Below are 18671 nucleotides of genomic sequence, written 5' to 3'. Positions count from 1 at the left end.
GTGTAAATACTTGCTCTGTAATTTTTCTCTATTTCAGAATTAATTTTTTCTCTGCTTTTAATCTGCCACTTAATTTAATCCTTGTATCGTGAGAAAAAGTGAGCAGTTACTCCCCTTTCATTTTTTCCATCACCTAAAAAAGTCCTAAAAACTTCTTTTTGATGCCGAAGAGTCTTGCTCTGTTTAGTCTCTTCATCGTAGGGAAGTCTTTCTATGCCTTTGATTATCTTTGGGTAGATTTGTACTTCTCCTGTATCTTTGTTAAGATGCAGAAGGCCAAGCTGCATGCGGTACTCAAGATGCAGGTGCACATACATCAATACAGCTGCACAAAGACTTTATTTTTCCTTTTCTAAGCTTCCAAAACCTTGCATTAGCTGTTTTAGGTCTGTGCTCAGCACAAGAGTTGACATTTTCATAAAGGTATGTAAATTTGTGTTCACTTTCCTAAGCAGAACTAGACCACTTAGACCCATCACTGCCTCTACAGCAGACTGTTTTTCCCATATACGTTGCTTTGCATATCCAGATTGAAATTAATTTCTGAAAAGATTTTGTGGCCCAGTCACTCCATGTCAGAGATTCTTCTACAGGTCTTCAGCAGTTTGCAGTTTTTGTATGCCAGGCTGGAATCATCAGCAAATCACTTTGATTTTTTGGTGGCCTATCACACAGTCTAGCTCTTTCATGTTCCTGAAGCATATGAAGAAAGGATTCATCTAGTTTGGTTTTACAGCAGCTTCTGTATGAATATCATCCCACTGCCAGTTGCATGATGTAATCATGTTGTAGGATTTCCACTGGAGCCATTTGCAACCCAGTTGCAGCTCAAGGATGACAGGCTGCACATCCCCCAGATGGATGATAAACTATTTACTCCCATTTACTTTAAGATCAGTGTTCCTAAGATACAAGGCAGCGGACACAGAATACGTTCTGGGTAGAGAAAGAGACTCCCTCTCTCTGAACCCTGTGGGCTCCACTGCCCCAGACAGACTTTACCTGCATAGAGAGAGTTTACAGACCACTTTTGTGGCATTCAGGCTCCACACTGATCCTCAAAATGTGAGAGGATTCTGTCACATAGCTAAAACACTTACAGTTGACATTAACATCTCCGTATGGTAGTGGGAGCAATGGGGAATGCAAAGGGTGCTGGGTATATCGCAAGATGGGGTTCCTCCTATACGTCTGTTCCACTACTTCAAAATTCGTGCTGTTTTCCTGGGTGGGGGGAAAGAAAAAAGAATTATCCTCAAATGGGGATAAGTTTTTGCAGATGTACTTATATATTTAGGTACAAGCTCAACCACCTTTATCTAAGTTTCTGGAGGTCCGTAGAGGGAGTAAGTGACCAAGCATAATTCACATGTAAAAATTACTCTGTACATTATTTCTGAAATTTAAACATAAAAATAGACATGCTGTGTCATACCAAAGGTCACCAAGCACAGGATTTTGACTTCAAATGTGGCTTGCGGCTGATACCTAATGCAGACATGTAACAGACATGTACGGCATGATTCCTCCCTGGTATATCCTTCAAACTTTCAACAGTAGATGGTTAATGGACTTTCTGACCACAGACCCACCATGATTAGTATGTAATAATGAGCCTGTCCTCGCTGAATTTGTCTTGTTGTACTACATGTGTTTACAGAACGGACAACCAAATGGCGTTCAAAATCTGGGCCTGTCACGATCATACACACTGGCATCACATCCTTCCACATTTTGTCCTATGTTCCCAACATTTAATGTTCCATTTGTCCTTGAACCCTGAGCTGAAGTTTTCCAAGATTCTCCACAGTCACTCCCAGCTCTTTCTCCCTGAATAGTTACTATCTGATTGCACCTAGTTTAGAGCTCATCACAATGTTTACATACACATTTCTTCTCAAACATGCTTTGGTGTATCTTCTAATATGATTCTATGTTTAATTTGCCACAGTTTCTGGAAAGAAGCCTTTTCAAAAATTACTCCTGCCACAGCAGCACAATTTCTCCTATTTTGAAGGACATTTTCTTTCCCCCTTTACGCTGCTATTAAACCACACAAGCCTAAGGTATGAAAAGGAATTCAGGGTAGAGCAAAGTCACATGGCTGGTAGGAATAGCAATTTTTATATTTGCGTCCAGAGGATGCTTAGGAGAGGAAAGGATGAAGCAGGGATTTGCAAATTCTTGATGGTGTAATCCTGCCTGTGATTTGTAATTGCTCACAGTTGTAGCCTAGACTTATGCAGATTTGTTAGCACGCTAATTCAAAATAAAATTCACGTAAGATTTGATTATTTAGTTGCACAGTCATTTGGGTTTATTCTTTTTTTCCCTTTTCCCCCGCCCCCCCAAAGACAGCAACCCTGTTTCTTGCCACATTCGCAGCAATGACTGGGTAAGGGTGATGTGACTGCTCCCAACTCACTTAGGAATTAGTAACATGCTACCTACCCTGATGTCACGAATGAGTTGCTGCGTAGGTGTTTCTATGGGAACTTTGCTGTCAATGACACCTTGAATGGCAGAGGCCCAGCGCATAGCTTCATTCAACAGCTTCGTGTACAGTCTGTAGGAGTGCTTTCGCCCATGGACAATTATGTTCCAATAGCCTGTGGAGGAACAAAGAAGCTGGAAGGTGAAACTTGCTTCCATGTCATCTTCTCCTTTTGCCTGTAGCACATGGCTGAGGAAAACCCTTGCTGCTTTGATAGCAACATATGATGTGCCTGGTTAAAACTGATGAGGTAGACATTAACGTATCATATTTATCAAAATACATTTATCAGCAGGAAGGACCCAGTCCAGGTTTTGGTACAAAGACAGCTTTCCAAGATGCAAGAATCTTGCAGTGTAACATGAATGCTTCCCTACTGACCAGGCAGCTCACTTCCACAGACAGGGTTTGGGCTACACTGTGCTATTAATCACTCAGAAAATGACCACTCTAAACACAGCACCTGGTCAGATTCCCAAATCAATTCTCACAACTTTTAAAAATAATGTGTTTCACATAAACTGAGAGAGCAGGTCAGGGCGATGACAGTTCACTCTACTAAAGGCAGCCCTAGACATCCTGTGAGATCAAAAATGTGGAGTGAATAGAATAAATTTCCTCTCATCTCACTTTACTAAATGCTTCCAGCCCTTTTTAAAAATATCCCAAGTAATGCCACTATTCAAATGCCCAGTATTTCAAGTCTTGTTCTAAGGTTCACCTTCTTTGTCTGGGGGATTCACCCTTTGCCTCATAACCCAGGTTCCCTCCCCAACTCATAAGGCAAGCAATGGAGGATCATGCCAGATCCTGCCTTCCCAGAACCGTGTCATGCTGCACAGAAAGCAAACATAGGCCCTTGTCATCTTTGTTTCTAACAAGTTGAGTGATGCTACAAAAAAGAGTTATAGTTATGCCATTGCTGTTATTTAAGAGAGTAACATTGACCCAGAGACAAATGTGGGTCATGGTACAAAGTGGCAGTTATTTACGAAGATGTACTGATAATTACAGTCAACTGTAAGAACTCATACCCCTTTCCCTAATTGGGAAACACTTAGATAAACAGTGACACTACTCAGTGAAAAAACATCAGCACTGTGTATTTCTGTCAGGTGTGAGGGACTGACTGTCACTTGCACACTACTCTCTGGGCCTTCGCAAGTCTCTTACACGTTTTGTGGGGAAAGATGTCTGCAGCAAGACACACACAGAGCCTCAGATAACATCAAGGCTACCTTCTCAACATGACACACCATTACATTCCTGCACCATCCCCTCTTCAAGCAACTTGACACATGGAAAGTCTGCTCATTACTGCTTCTTCCCTCTTACCTGTGTCTTTGAAGACCCTCTCATCGGGCTGCACTACGGAGCAGAGGCTGTTGAGCACAAGCGTGCCAAGCTTGGCAGCTGTGCGCTCAGATGACTTGTAGTAATCGAGGGCAGTGTTTGTCAGAACAAACCAGCGTTTCTTCATCTTCAGAGAGGACATCTTGTTGCTGCTCTGAACCTCTTTATGAAGCCAGCCTAGCACAGGAACACAAACATGTCAATGGTTGTCTTTCACCACCACAGCAAACTTGTCTCTTGCCTGGTGGCTCTCTAGCTCTGGGATCAGAACTCCATCTCTCTGCAAAAGGCTCATGCTGGGACCTCCCTGCTCTGCTTTACTGGCTACAGCAATATCTTGCACAGTCACTGTAAGAAATTAGCCCAAAATTTTCCACAGAGCTGTTCCATCCTTCAGCCCTACGTATATTTTTATCAATGATCTGTGGTTTAGTTTGCCATCACCATGAGGGCAATTCGTCTATTCAGGATGCTTCCCTCACAAGTCACAAACATCTGAATAAATCACCTACAATTCGTTCTTCCACAGAGATGCCAAAAGCCTATCCAAACCTCGATTGAAGAGGTTTGGTGATACATGTCTTCCAGCAGAAAGATCTGTAAGCATTACATGCATCTCTTCCTCCCACAGTCAGGAAAAATAATTTCTCTCTCATTTTAGATTCCTCACAGAATAAGAAAAATAAAGAAAAAGAAAAAAATTTTCAATACTATAAAAAAAAAATTACAATATGCATTGCTAAAACTGTCAAAAAGACAATTTTCGATTCAGAGCTGTAAAAAGCAATGTCCACCCACAAGGCAAAAAGTTCAAAGAATGTGGGACTGAGCCCACAGGTTCCACATAAAGAAAAGGGACAGACCTTCCCGAATATATGCTTTCGTGGCTACACCACTGTCACACAGGTTTCTTACTGTGAAGTACAGAGTATACATTGACTTTGCAAAGAGGTGTTCCTTTTTTTCTTTAACTAATGAACAATATGAGATAAAAGGAACTGTGGCCTTGCAATTAAGTATTTTGAATTTAAGGTACTCAGACTGTTGTCTAATAATCTGTTATCTATCACTCAATCTCCTTGAAATGTTTAAGACTAGGATGGAAGGCTTATAGCACTTTTTGGTGACCCTTTTCTTCCTGTCCTCCTGCCTTGCCATGACCACTCTCGGACCTTTATTCCCTCATAGATACATTCTGGAAGATGTACGGCAATTTGCTTATGTACTTGCTTTCCACAGATTGGATCAGGAGTGTCTTCATGCATTTAAGACCATGTGATGAGCTGAAAGTACAAAGGAAATGTAGAAGTATTTGAGACAAATGGGGGAATATTTTGTAATATGTCTGTGATCACTACTCATGCATCAGCTCCGCCATCTTCAACTAAGCTCTAACTAGAGACATAACTTAAATCTTTTGCTCATCCTCAGAAAATTATTCTCACCTCATTATGTCTACCAGAATCAGGTTAGTTAGTTTAGCTGAGGACAGCAGCAAGCCCACAAAGATCTATCTCCCTCCCTGTCTACATGACAGGTGTCAGAAGGAACAGAGGTTTCTGAGAACGAAAGCTGCAGTGTCATGTTATAGGCAGTCTAAGCCAGCTGCTCCTCAACAGCAGCTATGCTCCCTCCTATTCCCTGATGGCATTTGCTGGATGTGTTGAAACAGGCTATGGAACTAACATCATAAAACTAAACATATGAAGAAGTACTTATTTTTTTCCACGTTTAGCTTTCAGAATCCACCTGAGAGGGAATCAGGTAAGAGCCAGCGCCACCACAACAGAGGATGTGGCAAGCAGTGGACAGGAAGATGGAGGGGGCAGAGAATGTTTTTGGAGAGCAGCTAAACCGTAGATTGGATTAGCTACAATCAAACCTCCCCCTCAGATTATAAATGGAAGATGAGTTTCACATGGTGTAATGGCATGCATTTCCTTTTACCTCTCACAAGGAATTCCTGGCCATCAACCTTGGATTCGCCTTTTGGTTTCTGCAGCAGGGAGATCCAGTGATGCATCTCCTCAGGGGTGTCACTGTTGCAGTGAATCACTCGATTTGCTGTGATGATCACAAAAGAATTTGGTCTGCCAGAAAATAAAGGATTTAAAATTTGTCATGACCAAATATCTCAACTCATAGCACACCCAAACTCATGTCCGCTACCTTCCCATAAACAATGCAGAAAAGATTCTCTGAACAAACGACAGAGAAGTGTAGAAACACTTAAGAGCATCTCCTGTGCAGCTGGTCTGCACACTGATGAATGCAGAGACCAATAAATGGGATTAAACGTCTTTCAAAAGCTATTTCCAAAGACTAGAAAACATTAATTAGCTAATGACCAGCTGTAAAATGTCCTGGGTTCATAAGCAAAGGACTTTGTTCTACCCTCTTATTGGACTGAGCTAGTACAGCCATTCTCCTCATACTTATTAAAACCAGTGATGCAGTAGCAAATGTAGGTCCCAGCAGGGTCAGATCAAATGGGTTGGAGATGGGTTTTAAAAAGAAAGCTGATCCTGACAAAACAGAGGAAAAACTGTTATGTTGCTCCTAGGTGAATTTGCCCTTCTCTTGCAACAGACAAATGTGTCCTACCAAAAGAATATTAATGATTCTGCACAGAATTGATGCTTTACAGGAAAATGGAAAAATAAAAATATGACCCGTTCCAAGAGAAACAACTCAGAAAGCTTTGAAAGCTAACACATACTTCTATGAGAAAACAGAGAAATTGAAAAGTAGAATGCAAGTATGAAGCAAAAGGCAAAAGGCGCAAATCAAGCCACTGCATAAACCTATGGAATACAAAAATAAGCTGCATAAAAACCTCGGTTGAAAAACATGCATTCTCCTTGGAATTTGTATAACGCTGATTCAAACACTGGTACTCTAAAAGAGTGTATCTCAGCAGATACACAAATTTTGACTCTTCAGCTTACTATTTGTGCCTAGGCCTAGTTTTTTAATGGGACACAGATTAATTATGAGGAGTCCAGGCTGAGAACTGGCTAAAATATTTTGATCAATGAAATATTAGTTCACTACAAAGATACGCATTTTCTAAACTAGTAAACCCGAAGTCCTGGCAATCTGTGTGAGAAAAAAAAAAAAACCAAACACCACAGAGGTAAATAACTTAATAGCTAACATTTTGCTTCAGCACTGTAGTGAGAAGCTTTCCCTGGCTTAACCTGTTAACACTGTAGGAAATAATTAAATGTTAATGTGAAGTTATATGAAATGCCCCATTATCTCTTCTCTGCAACTAACCAATCTGTGAACTAAAGGTCTGTGCTCTGTTCCATTGCAAAGATTTCAAGAAGAGTACAGGTTTTTAAATTCATCTGTTATTCTTCCACAGTGTTGGTTTTTTTTCTCTAAATTTACAAGATAAACTTGAAATTACACTGTTGAAAAACTGGAAGTGCTGCTTTTGCTGGACATTTTTGTTCAGTGTTAATCATAGGTAGGACTATAATTTCTTGACATTGAGATTATGCTGTTCCCACTTTTACAAAGGAACAGAGTATCTAAACTTTCACTTGAAGAAAATACACTTGTGAACTTCATGTCTGTGAAGTGACATAGCTTGAAACAACCTGAAGACTTCAGTTCAGTTTATTTCTTTCGAGATAAATTCTTGAGTTTAAACAAATGTAAACCCCAAACAAAACCTGGACATACCCACAGAAATATGTCAGAGAGTTTCCAGTCTAAGAGATGGTGAGATCGCTGTACCTACCTATCAGGATTGTCTGAAGCACAGACAGAGTCAATAAGCCCCACATCCAGGGTTCCCTGTACAGTGAGAGACACAGATAACAGGAATTACTTGCATCTTACACTACAGACATTCTCCTTCATGAACAGGATTGGAACTGAAAACATTCCTCTAAATTCCAATAGCTGGAGTAGAAATGAACATATGAGAAAGGCATGAGTGAGTCATCTTTGCTCCCTAAACAGCATGAGAAGATGTGCAAGGGCTCCACAGGACTGGAATAAAAAAGAGCTACAAGTTTCCAGAGATTGTTATGAAGGTCTAAAATAACCTCTGCCTCCACATCTCGGTACTAACAAAACACACAAATACCCTATTCTTCCCAATTGCGTGTCTTTTGTCTGGAATAACTGTGGCCCAGACTAGTCCCATAATCCCATCCAAAGACATTTTATCTGCATGACGCAGCCCCTCTCTCCCCTCCAAACCATACAGGAGAGCCATTAGTGATCAAGCTGAGCCACCCACGATAACCACTATGTTCCTCACTGCTTACCCTCTTTTCTATCAGCTTTGCTGTTTCTTTATAATCATCGTCCAACTTTCTTATACTGCTCATGAACTACAGCACTGCAAGTGCTGGAAAAACATGCACAAAATAGTTAAACACAGAGGGCTCTAAGCATGGCCGCAAACTGGTTGCACAGTAACTTACCACAGCATTCTTTGGATTGGCCTGTTCATCTTGCATTTCCCTCAGCTGCTGCACTGTAGCGCTGTGTACTCGGCTCAGGACATTAAACCAACCGCTGGCAATCGAAACAGACTCAAAGTTAAGATTTGGGTAATGAAGCTAGCTCTAGAATATGATCAAGGAACCTGGAAAGCTGCCTGTGGGAAAATGTCTTCATTCACAATTTCCTGAGGACTATGCTACAAAATATCTCTTGGGCTGATCATACCAGACTAATGTCTTCCTTCCTCCTTATTTATCCATGAAAATTCTGTGCATGTTCTCCAATCCACTGACAGCTGCTCCTGCAAAATCCAGTTTTCTACTTGCTATTCAAGGAACTGTAAGCAGGCAGTGGCCTCACCAGGGAGCACATGTCAGCAGACTGAGAAGAGCATACAGCAGTTGTAAAGACTGGGTCAGTTGGGAATCTTCCTGGACTGGAGTCCTAAAGATGCCTGGGAGCCGCCTTAAGTAGTCTCTATCTGATCTTCTTGTAAACTTGAAAGTCATATGGCTGTCAATTAATCATGTTTGGTTTTTTTTTTTTAATGTTAATTTGGAGGTATTTGTCTGTGAAAGGGCTTCTCCTTACAGACGTATCTGGAGGCTAATCTCTGTTGCAGAACAAGCAGATTCTTATCTGCAGCTTCCAGTGAGATCAGCAAACATACAGACTTCACGGCGGATTCTCAAATTGGATACTCTACAGCATCTGCTAATCTTCCTTTGCTAGTGCATGTGTTGGTGCTTTCTTCTCCCTCAGAAAAGAGACTGCTATGGCATTGACAGAGGCCACATTTGGTTTACACTTGCCCTAGCAATTCTACAATGTTACCCTGGGCACACCTATTCCAGTTGGTGGAAGGTCTGGGTTAGGAAGTTACCGTTTCTTCAGCTACTGCTTCTTGAATTTGCCTGTTTCTTGTTCATGTGGCTGTTCTTTAGTCTATTTCTGTTAATTAATTTGAGTGCAAACACTTTCCCCCTTCTTCTCTCTCCACCCAAATGGAATAACAACAGATATAAATAACTTCATGGAATTAGATTAAAGTAGATCAGAGAAACAGTTACACTGTCTGGGCTGAGAGAGCAGAAGCCTTGGTAAGAATAGGGAAAGTAGGAAGACATGAGCATCTAGGGACAATAAACTCTTAACTTGGCTTTGCATAGCCAGAACAGGTTGACCAACCTGCCCTTAAACAACTGATTCCCACTGCCTGGCCAGGATGGCAAGAAGGAAGGACATGAGTCATTTGTTTGCTTTGCACTGGGAAGATTTTATCAGACGACACTACAGACTCTGATAAGCTGCAGCCTTTTCGCTGTCTCCTGGATAAAACCCAGCTGCTCTTGCAATCATTTACAGACAACTTGAATAGACTTTTTGTTTGATTCAAGATTCCATTTAATAAATAAATCAGCTATTAGATGTTCAAGTTTATATTAAGGTTTTGTGTGTCTCCTGAAGTAACCCTTGACTTCAGCATGCTTACAGCCACATAAGGCAGCAGTCCCATGACTGACCAATAGGCTGAACCACCATCTTGGTAGCTGCAACAGGGAGTCCCCAAAGCAGGTATGGTACCTCACAGTAAGCTAAAAATTACACTCTGGAATTAATCCCCTCTTTTCTCCAGCAAAAGCGAACTGATTGTTTCCCAGGCTCTCCCATGAGTAGTTGGGTCAGACCTGCACTGAATGAACAAACCTAACAAAACTCTTATACCTGGCATCTTCTGGTGACTCTGCGACAATGTGATAAACTCTGTCTTCTGTCACGATATCCAAGGCATTCTCCTTTTCATGAATGTCCACAATCTCCCTGGAACACAGCAAATCACAACAGCCAAAACTGAGAACCTTTTACAGGCATAAATTCCATCTGGCCCATTTTTTTTCACATTACACCGTTCACCATAAAAAGGGAAATCACTGGTTCAGGTGGTTTGTAATTCCGACAGAAATATAAAATTCCTGTAACTAAGACTTTTAGGGTCTCCTTAAAAAGATTTGTACAGCTAATCTACTACAAAAGCAAAGCTTAAGGTGTTAAATGGGTTTTCTTCAAGACACCAGAAGACTAGATGGAAGAAGAGATAACAGGGAATTTGATACAGAGGGCTGTTTACAAAGTGGGGTGTGCCACTCTTTTTGGCACTTTATGGGCCCACATGATGACTAGTCTCTTTCTTACAGCAGGAGCTGAGGAATTGGCTACAGCAGCAAAAAGAGCATTCAGGGCCCAGAAAAAGGCATAGTACATGCTGCCAAATTAAAATCCCACTGTGAGCTTCATACCACCTCTCTGAAATGCCTGGAGAAGCCAGGAAACAGATGGAGTCAGGGTAGGGGAGAATGCATGGGGTATGTACTTAATTAGCCCCTCCTGGTCTGGCTCCATCCATGGCTTGGAAAGAGCTTCTGCCAGATTATGAAATGCAAGACTGGAAAAAGAACTATCAAGTAATTCCAGACTCCCTCCACAGTAAAACTGGAATCTCTAATTGTTGTTTCCTTCCCATACATTTCTGATTCTCCTAGCCCTATGGGAGGTACATAGGCCAATAAACTGGCATCATTATTGATTTAGAGAGTAAATACTAGGGATCAATAGGATTTTTTCTTCACTCACTTTGCCCTTCTGATATCAATTGTCCCCTTCAGCTTTTCCTCGCTATCGTTCTCAAAGTACATCAGCTTGGATTCTCGAAGCACAAACCAACGGCGTTTCCAGTTGCGGCGTGAAAGTGTTGACATGCCTCCACCTTTTTTATAGAGCCAGCCTGACTTCAGTGCCTCTTGCTTGGTGCGGAACCACATGAAGGCCTCGTTCTTCAGAACACACCAGCGCCGCCTCCATGGGTTCATGAGACCTCCTGCAAAGTGGGGGAGCAAGATTTCATCAGAGATACAACAACAACCAATATTTCCATTCTGATCCTGCTTCGTGGGCACTTAGTTGCCACTTCCTAACATGGAACAGAGGAGCTTGGTTATGCTTGGTTATGTTTGGACAGAGGAAAACCAGAACAAACTAGTGAAACAAACACAAAATATAGAAATATATGCACTACTCAGATATTTTTGTATTGTCTTCAGTTTTGAGGCTCAGAATGAACATTTAAGCCCATACCAAGTGAGCACAGCTAGATTTCAGTGGCAAAGATATCCAGTTTAATTCCGTGACATCCACCTCCTAGCTCTTGCTTGTTTTAAATAAAAGAAGAAAAAAAGTAAATAGAGAACTAAGAGCAGACGAAGATGATGAGTCTGGAGAAACAGAAGAGGAAAGTGGGTTTCCTGGATTATGCCCTTCCATGGTTTTGGCTAAAGCCTCTTACCCTTCATGTAGAGATAGCTGTGAAAATAGGGTGGTCCTGAGCCATTGAAGATAGTGACTCGTCCATTACAAAACTCTTCATCTGTATCAATGTAAACATCCACTTCTTCTTCACTGTCCAGAAACTAAAAGGAAAAGAAGAAATACAGGCTACTTGGGTCCTCCTCTCGCAGGAGGACTGGAGCAAAGTAACAAGGCTAGAGAAGTCACATGATCAGAAGGTGCAAAACTACACATAGTCCCTTTACTAAAGAAGCAATACAGTAAAACTAAAGGCTTGACAGCTTACCCACTAAAGCCTAAAGCAAGAGTTCCCAGAGCATGGAATTTTCATGCCAGAAAGGAGAGTGGCATTTGGCAGCGGACATGGCGAGAAAACTCCACTTACCTGCAGTAACAAACCTTCCTGCTTGAAGGCAGAGCCCATAGTCCAAAATCTGATTTAATGGGATTAAGAAAGAATTTTTCATGTTGGAGGATTTTTCTGATTTTTTTTGGCAGACAAGATGGAGGACTAATCTAACCCCAGCAAGGAAATGCCTTGCTTTGGGTTGATTAGGGAAAAAAAAAAGCACATCCCAGGATAACTGAACCCTAAAAAAAAAGACCTAAATAATAGTACAGTATTGACTCATCCTCATTCTCCAACAAGATAATGGCCCTCCACCATGAGAAAGTACTTCACACATGAAATCCAAAATTACCCTATAATTTCTTCTACCTTAAATACAACTTCCTTTGATCGGCTTCATTAATTTAGTACTAATGAAGGCAGCTCCTTAGACCTTTTCCTTCCTCAGATGCATGTTGCTTCTTTTCATTTTTTCCTTCTGTCCTCTCTCTGTGATCCCTTTGTACTCCTCTTTTGTCTCATCCCTGTTTCATTCATTCATTCATTCTCCCTCTTTTGCCATTAAGTTTCAAAGAGCAGATACTGCTGGATCAGCAGCAACTGATGGGATCTTGACCCAGCTGCAGTTATCTCTTCCTGTGGCTCATGCCATGACATAGTATCAACCGGATTTTTCATGAGTCTTACTCACTGAGGAGCCCAATAAAATCCTCCACTTCTATTTACATTTTGAGGATGGTACGAACTGGCCTAGGCTGTGACAGAATGATTCATGACTTGAAGATTACCTGACCGTGATCTGTGAGTACCTGCCCACAGAGAAGGTACCTTTACTCAAGCAGATCACATCATAAAAAAATCTGATGGCTAGCAGCTGACATTAGGGAATTGCAAACAGGAAAAGTCATGTAACTTTTTAAGGGTCACAGTCCACCATTGGAAAAGAATAGCAAAGGAAGTAAACTGAATGCCTTAACAACAAAACAAAACAAATCCCAATCATTTTCTAGAAGATATATTTTAGTTCAAGTCTCTATTCTCAGGGAGATCATTTATCTAAAGTATTTTTATGGCTGTCACTGGCTTCACACCTGAACTCCTCACAATCTTATGTGGGCTTATCTGGCATCCTGTTCTGTAAGGGGATTTATCGTTGCATTATTAAGCAACTAGCCTGAGGGCACTCAGGAAGTCCAGAGCCTAGGATGGGATCTAAGCTGAGATGCTTCAAGTGCGAGGCTCATAGCCCAGCTTTACTACCCTGTCAATTGTCCCTGCAGTAGGAATGAAAAGGTTCAGTGGTCTTGGTTGCGTGCACTGGGACCCAGCCTGGATCAGCACAGTAACTTCTTCAAGGTTAGAACAGCTTAATTTGTACAGAGTGACTGAAAAAAAAAACACTGACTCTGAGCAGTAAGAGGACTAGCAAGAGAAGTTTTAGTAATGGAAACAAATCAAACCCTAGCCCTTCCCATTTCCTCTTGTGACTGTCCACTAGAAGCTCAGGCTACTTCTGTGAAATCTCTCTAAGGTACAGCATACACCTACAAGATATTAGTTGGCTGCTTTCAGTCTTCCTAAAGGGTGTTACATTAATATATGGTGATGGAAACAATCTAAAATAGCCTAAGTACATATGTGCTAGCTTATGTACCAGTAAGACTGGATAGGCACAAGCCCTCTGGCCTTCAGCCTATCTATGACTCCCCTTTGTTTCAAGCAAAAATTTATTGTTGTGAGAGAGCGCTATATATCAGAGACAATACCCAGAGCAATCAGGCATACAGTAAGAAGGCAAGGGTGTTATAAATATCAACAAAGTCACACTAATGTCCAGAAAGGTGAAGGGAGGGATTCTTACCGAGTCCAGGCTGCCACGGTTGGAGTCCAGGCTGGTGCCATGTGAGTGTCTCAGACCCTCCTCACCATTCAGGGGCTCAGCTGAAGTGCTACCTGCATCTCCACAGCCATCAAACTCCTCATGGTCATAGTCAGACTCCACATCTGGGGGGGAAGTGTAAATAGCGTCTCCCACCTCTCCGCTGTTACTCCTCTGTGTATCTGAGACAGTGCTGTAAATGCTTCCTGCCGGGTCAGTTAAGGCTCCCTGCACCTTGGGGCTAGAGGATCTTTCCAGAGGTTGTCCTGTATCAGAGACCTCTCCCACTTCCCTCTGGACAAGTGAAAGGCTTGTGTCTGCACCTTCCTCTGAGTAGTTATCACTGTTTCTTGTGCCATGCTGATTCAAGATGACCAAACTCGAAGCTAGCTGTCCTTCGCTATCAGCATGAAAACCGTCATCCACTTCTTCTTCAGCTAGTGGTGCCACCAGGCTGCAGTCAATGTTGAGTGTTCCCTCACTAGAAAGTGAGCGCTCTAAGTTCTGCACACTTTCATCCAGGTTGCCAAAATCCAGCAGCTCCAAGAACTCCTGGGCAACCCTAGATGCCTCCTTCTCCAGCCTCTGGATCTCTTCTTCTCGCTGCCGATTGATTTCATTCCTGGTGTTTTCGCAGATGATAGACATGTGATCCTCTTTCTGTTGCTGCAGCTTCTCAATCTCCTTCTCCAGTCTTAAGATCTCCTCCATCTGATGTCTCTCTTCTTCTTGCAGGTGAATATCTACCTCCTCAGTCTTCACTGCTTCCACCTAAAGAATTTATAATAGTGTTAAAGCAGTTTCTTCAACCTATATGTGTTCCTTGCCTGGACCTTTCATTCTTCCTACCTCCTGACTTGCCTTGTAGTTTCCATTTGCAGAAAGATGACTCTAAGCATCCTCTCCTTTTCTCAGTGGCATTTGCAATCATCCTTGGTGTAAAAGCTAAAGGTAGAACTATGGGATCATCAAGTACCTCCTTTCTTCCAGCAGCCTACCTCCTTTCTGAATCGTACAAAGTAGCTCACTGGGATCAGTGAATTTTTAGAAGAGCCTCTCTGTTTGCTGCTCATGTTACAGCCCTTTGTACACTACAATTTGGATTAAAGCATTCTGAAAGCCTGTCCTCTCTTTTTGAACACCCATACATGCATACACACATACAGGAGAAAGCAACTATATGTGAATACATTTACGCATAGCCTGCTTAAGAGCTGAAGATTTCCCAGAAATTCATTAAAACATTTGGGAATTTCATAGCTTCCTGAGGTGGGGGTCTGACCATTGGAATCTAGGTCTGGAAGGGATATCTGCAGTGAAGCAGGGCTGTACCCACTCCAGTCCCCCCCACCAAAACTCCACCCGGAATTTCTTGGCATTCTTTAGCATCACTGGATGGATGATGATGGCTGGCTGCTGAAGACTCTGTCTTCCTCTATTCTCCACACTGAAGTAACAGGAAATTTCTAGCAAGTACACAATACTTAGAAGACGGAAGATACTGGTAACTTTCACTGACATTTAGTTGTAAGATAAAGCCACCCTCCCCTCTACAGAGGATGTTGAAAACATGCACACACAAGAAAAGGCAAAAATAAATTCCAAAAGGATTTAATGTACTTCCTGATAGGAGTATGACAATGCAGCCAATGAATTGTCCCATTTAAGCCACAATCCTTGTTTTCTTTACAGTTACCCTGCTGCTTGTTCTCTACTTGACTCCTACTTGTGGACAAATGCATTTTTATACTCTAATCCATCACCTCTTCTGAACAGAGCTGGCCTGAAACTGGGGAACAAGTGGTTTGGGAAAAGAAAGAAGATGATACACAGCTGCTTTCACAAACCTCAGGGTAGGTGGCCTACTCTTTGATATATCACGTACTAACAAACAATTAGATCAGTTACAAGGCGTTTATTTTAACCATGGTAGCAGCCACCCGCACTCTTATTTTTGCTGTCAGAGGCAACAATCCAGCAAAACAGACTGTGTCACAGAGTAGCACTTCACAAGGTCATAAGCTCAAGCAGTAGAGATAAAAAAAGATGCTGCATGGTCAATACAGAAATTTTCAAATAGGAACCGTGCAAGCTGGTACAGGAGCCTTGAAAAAAAAAAAACCCACCTATGTGTGCACCACTCTATGCACCTCTGCCAATACCAAACACCGGCAAGCTTGGAGGGAACAAAGCCCATTTTTTCAATAGTGTTTCCACAATAACAACATTAGCTCCAGGCAAAGAGCAAGCAATGAAGGACCCTTCACAGATACTCAGAGAAGACACAAGAAAAGAACAACTGTTAAACTTACCTGAGCCACCTGGAGTAGTGCATTCAGTTGCTCCTTTTCTCTGTTAAAAACAAGACGTGATAGTCAACAGACAGTCCCCATTCTCTTACATGAGGCTTTCGGATTACATGGGCACATCATCCCTCCATGGATAAGGTTAAGATAAGGTACCTGTTGTAAGACTGATTTAAAAGCTTTTGTAATTTGGTAAAAATCCAATTCTCTGTGGTTGGCATGACCTTTGTGGATACAACAGATTTTCCCCATGCACTTAACTTTCAGATCAATCAGGAAATTGGATTAGTTGGAAAACACTAGGAAGGACACTGGAAACAGTGACAGAAAGGCAGATCAGTTAGACTCATGATAAATGTAAATGGAATTTTCTGAAGTACTTTACGTCCATGGATATTAAATAAGGTTGCACATGCACAATTGACAGACACCAGGAAACAGCATTTCTTTTTTTTTTTTAAAAAAAAAACCAGAACAGAATTACTGCAAAACCAGCATTGAATTTGTGTTGTGTTTTGCTTTTACTATACCAAAGCCCTCAAAAAGTTACCAAATTTTTGTACTTGTTAAATGACTAAGCTGAGAACTTTCTGTTCTGAAGACCTGGGTACTCCAGCTTGCATAACTTCTCAGTGGCATGCAAAACCTAGTTTACTAGTAAAGGCTGTAAGAGTCAGAGTTTGTTAGTAAACATGAGTAGAGGAAAAAAAAAACCAAACTATCCCACAGTGCTGCATCTCCACTCAGATCAAAAAGGTTGGACTCCAAGGGAAAACTGTCACTATGGCCAGTTTTTCCATCACAAGCACGCCACATACAACTGAACTAGGAGACAGACAAATGCCAGGGTCGTGCACAGGGAAAAGGGATAGGATGTGGCTGGATGGAAGACTCTGCCTGTAGCAACCACTGTGCAGCTAAATTGAGGCTGGCAGTGGTAACTTTTAAATCTATAGATTCAACCTCAAGCAGAACAGGAGGGCAACAGTATTTATTTCCCAGGCCATGCAGCTTTTCCCAGCCAAATACTAAACTGCAGTTGCAAGTCACAAATTCCTTAAAGTTCTCACTCTTGTGCGCTCGCTCTCTCTCAAAAAAAAATAATCCAGGAAATGTTTATAAATGAAAGCTGACACACGTGAGATCCAGATGGTTCCAACCCTACTGAAAGATCTCTAACAGTAGTCATGAGTTAAACAACTTCCTTAAATAAGATGAGGGTTCAAGAAACAGAGCCATTTTAAAACAAAACAGGAATACCGCTTACAATCTACACACTAATTCCTGCAACTGTTCCTCACATCTTTCAGACCTCTGATATTTCTTGGTGCTTTCCACCCATCTCCAACTGATCCACACTCTTCCTGAAATGAGATACCCACAACTAGGGACAGCACTCCAACTGAAGCCCTACCAGTGCCAAGCGGAACAGAAGAATCACCCCACATCCTACAGAAACAATCCTGTTTATAGATGGCATTTGCTTTCTCCTCTCACACAGCATGACACTGGTGACTGATACTCAGCTTAGCCTCCAGACCTTCCTGCTGCTGAAGCAGGCATTCCTCCTTCTCTCTCTGTGCATTTGAATATTCCTAACTGTAGATCTATATATGTCTGTATTGAACGCTATCCTATGATTTTCAGACCATTTCTTCAATTTGCCAAAATTATTTGACTTGTAATCCTGTCTAGCTATATACCTACAGCCCCTCACCAGATGGTTTTATCTGCAAGTTTATTAAGGATACTCATATCTCCTCATGCAACTTAATATGAAAACATTGCACTAGTACCACATCCAGCACAGACCATAGAAGAAGCCCATCCAAGAGTTCTCTCCTATTTAACAAAAATCTACTACTGTTTACTAATTAAAATGCAATAATACAATGCAGTAAAACCATAAATCCTAGTCTTGTTGCATACACTTTTTTCCAAACCACATTCCTTATAGTGTCTTAGAGTATTGCCACAGCATGTCAAAGCCCTCACCCACCCTCTACAGCTTTTCCCTATCCACAAGGCACATCATAAGCTATCACAGAAAGAAACAGGTAACTTTAATGCTGTTTGTTCTTCAGAAATATACATTAGCTCTTAACTCCTTTATCAAGCACTTGTAACTGTTTGATTATTTGTTTCAGTATCTTCCTGAAGTTGAGGTTAGGCTGCCTGGTCCACAAACCCTCATTCTTCCTTTTCCCATTTTAAAAGGGGGTCATTATGTCTGGAATCTCCCAGTTTTATGGAAACTCCACTGCTATCCACAAAGGAGAAACAAAATAGCTACTGATTCAAACTGCTTCAGCTGGTTCTCAAAATACCCAAACATTAATTTCACTGAGTCCAGATTACTTCTTTGAACCTGATTTATCTGAGCATTGTCTAACCTTTTATTTCCCTGCTACGTTCTGAATTCTTGCACATCTGTGCTAATTGTATTTAGCATCCAACAGCTAAGCCTTTTGGGGAAGGCAA

The 18671-nt window shown here is 41.6% G+C and overlaps 1 protein-coding gene across 1 annotated transcript in view; it reads right to left on the bottom strand.

The window, feature by feature from the left end:
* The window catches only part of LOC142057380 (unconventional myosin-X-like), a 93768-nt gene that overhangs the window by 10241 nt on the left and 64856 nt on the right, over positions 1-18671 (bottom strand). The window contains exons 24-34 of the mRNA XM_075093277.1: positions 16197-16236; positions 13867-14655; positions 11655-11778; positions 10946-11189; positions 10040-10135; positions 8293-8386; positions 7599-7654; positions 5795-5937; positions 3830-4024; positions 2452-2609; positions 1101-1224 (exon numbers count right to left, since the gene is read on the bottom strand). Coding sequence (XP_074949378.1) covers positions 1101-1224; positions 2452-2609; positions 3830-4024; positions 5795-5937; positions 7599-7654; positions 8293-8386; positions 10040-10135; positions 10946-11189; positions 11655-11778; positions 13867-14655; positions 16197-16236 — 2063 coding nt within the window. The remainder of the gene's footprint in view (positions 1-1100; positions 1225-2451; positions 2610-3829; positions 4025-5794; positions 5938-7598; positions 7655-8292; positions 8387-10039; positions 10136-10945; positions 11190-11654; positions 11779-13866; positions 14656-16196; positions 16237-18671) is intronic.

Source organism: Phalacrocorax aristotelis, chromosome 5 (genome assembly GCF_949628215.1).
Source record: "Phalacrocorax aristotelis chromosome 5, bGulAri2.1, whole genome shotgun sequence".
NCBI classification, from domain to species: domain Eukaryota; kingdom Metazoa; phylum Chordata; class Aves; order Suliformes; family Phalacrocoracidae; genus Phalacrocorax; species Phalacrocorax aristotelis.
The sequence above is the reverse complement of the archived record's forward strand: the minus strand, read 5'-3'. Positions and strand labels throughout refer to the sequence as shown.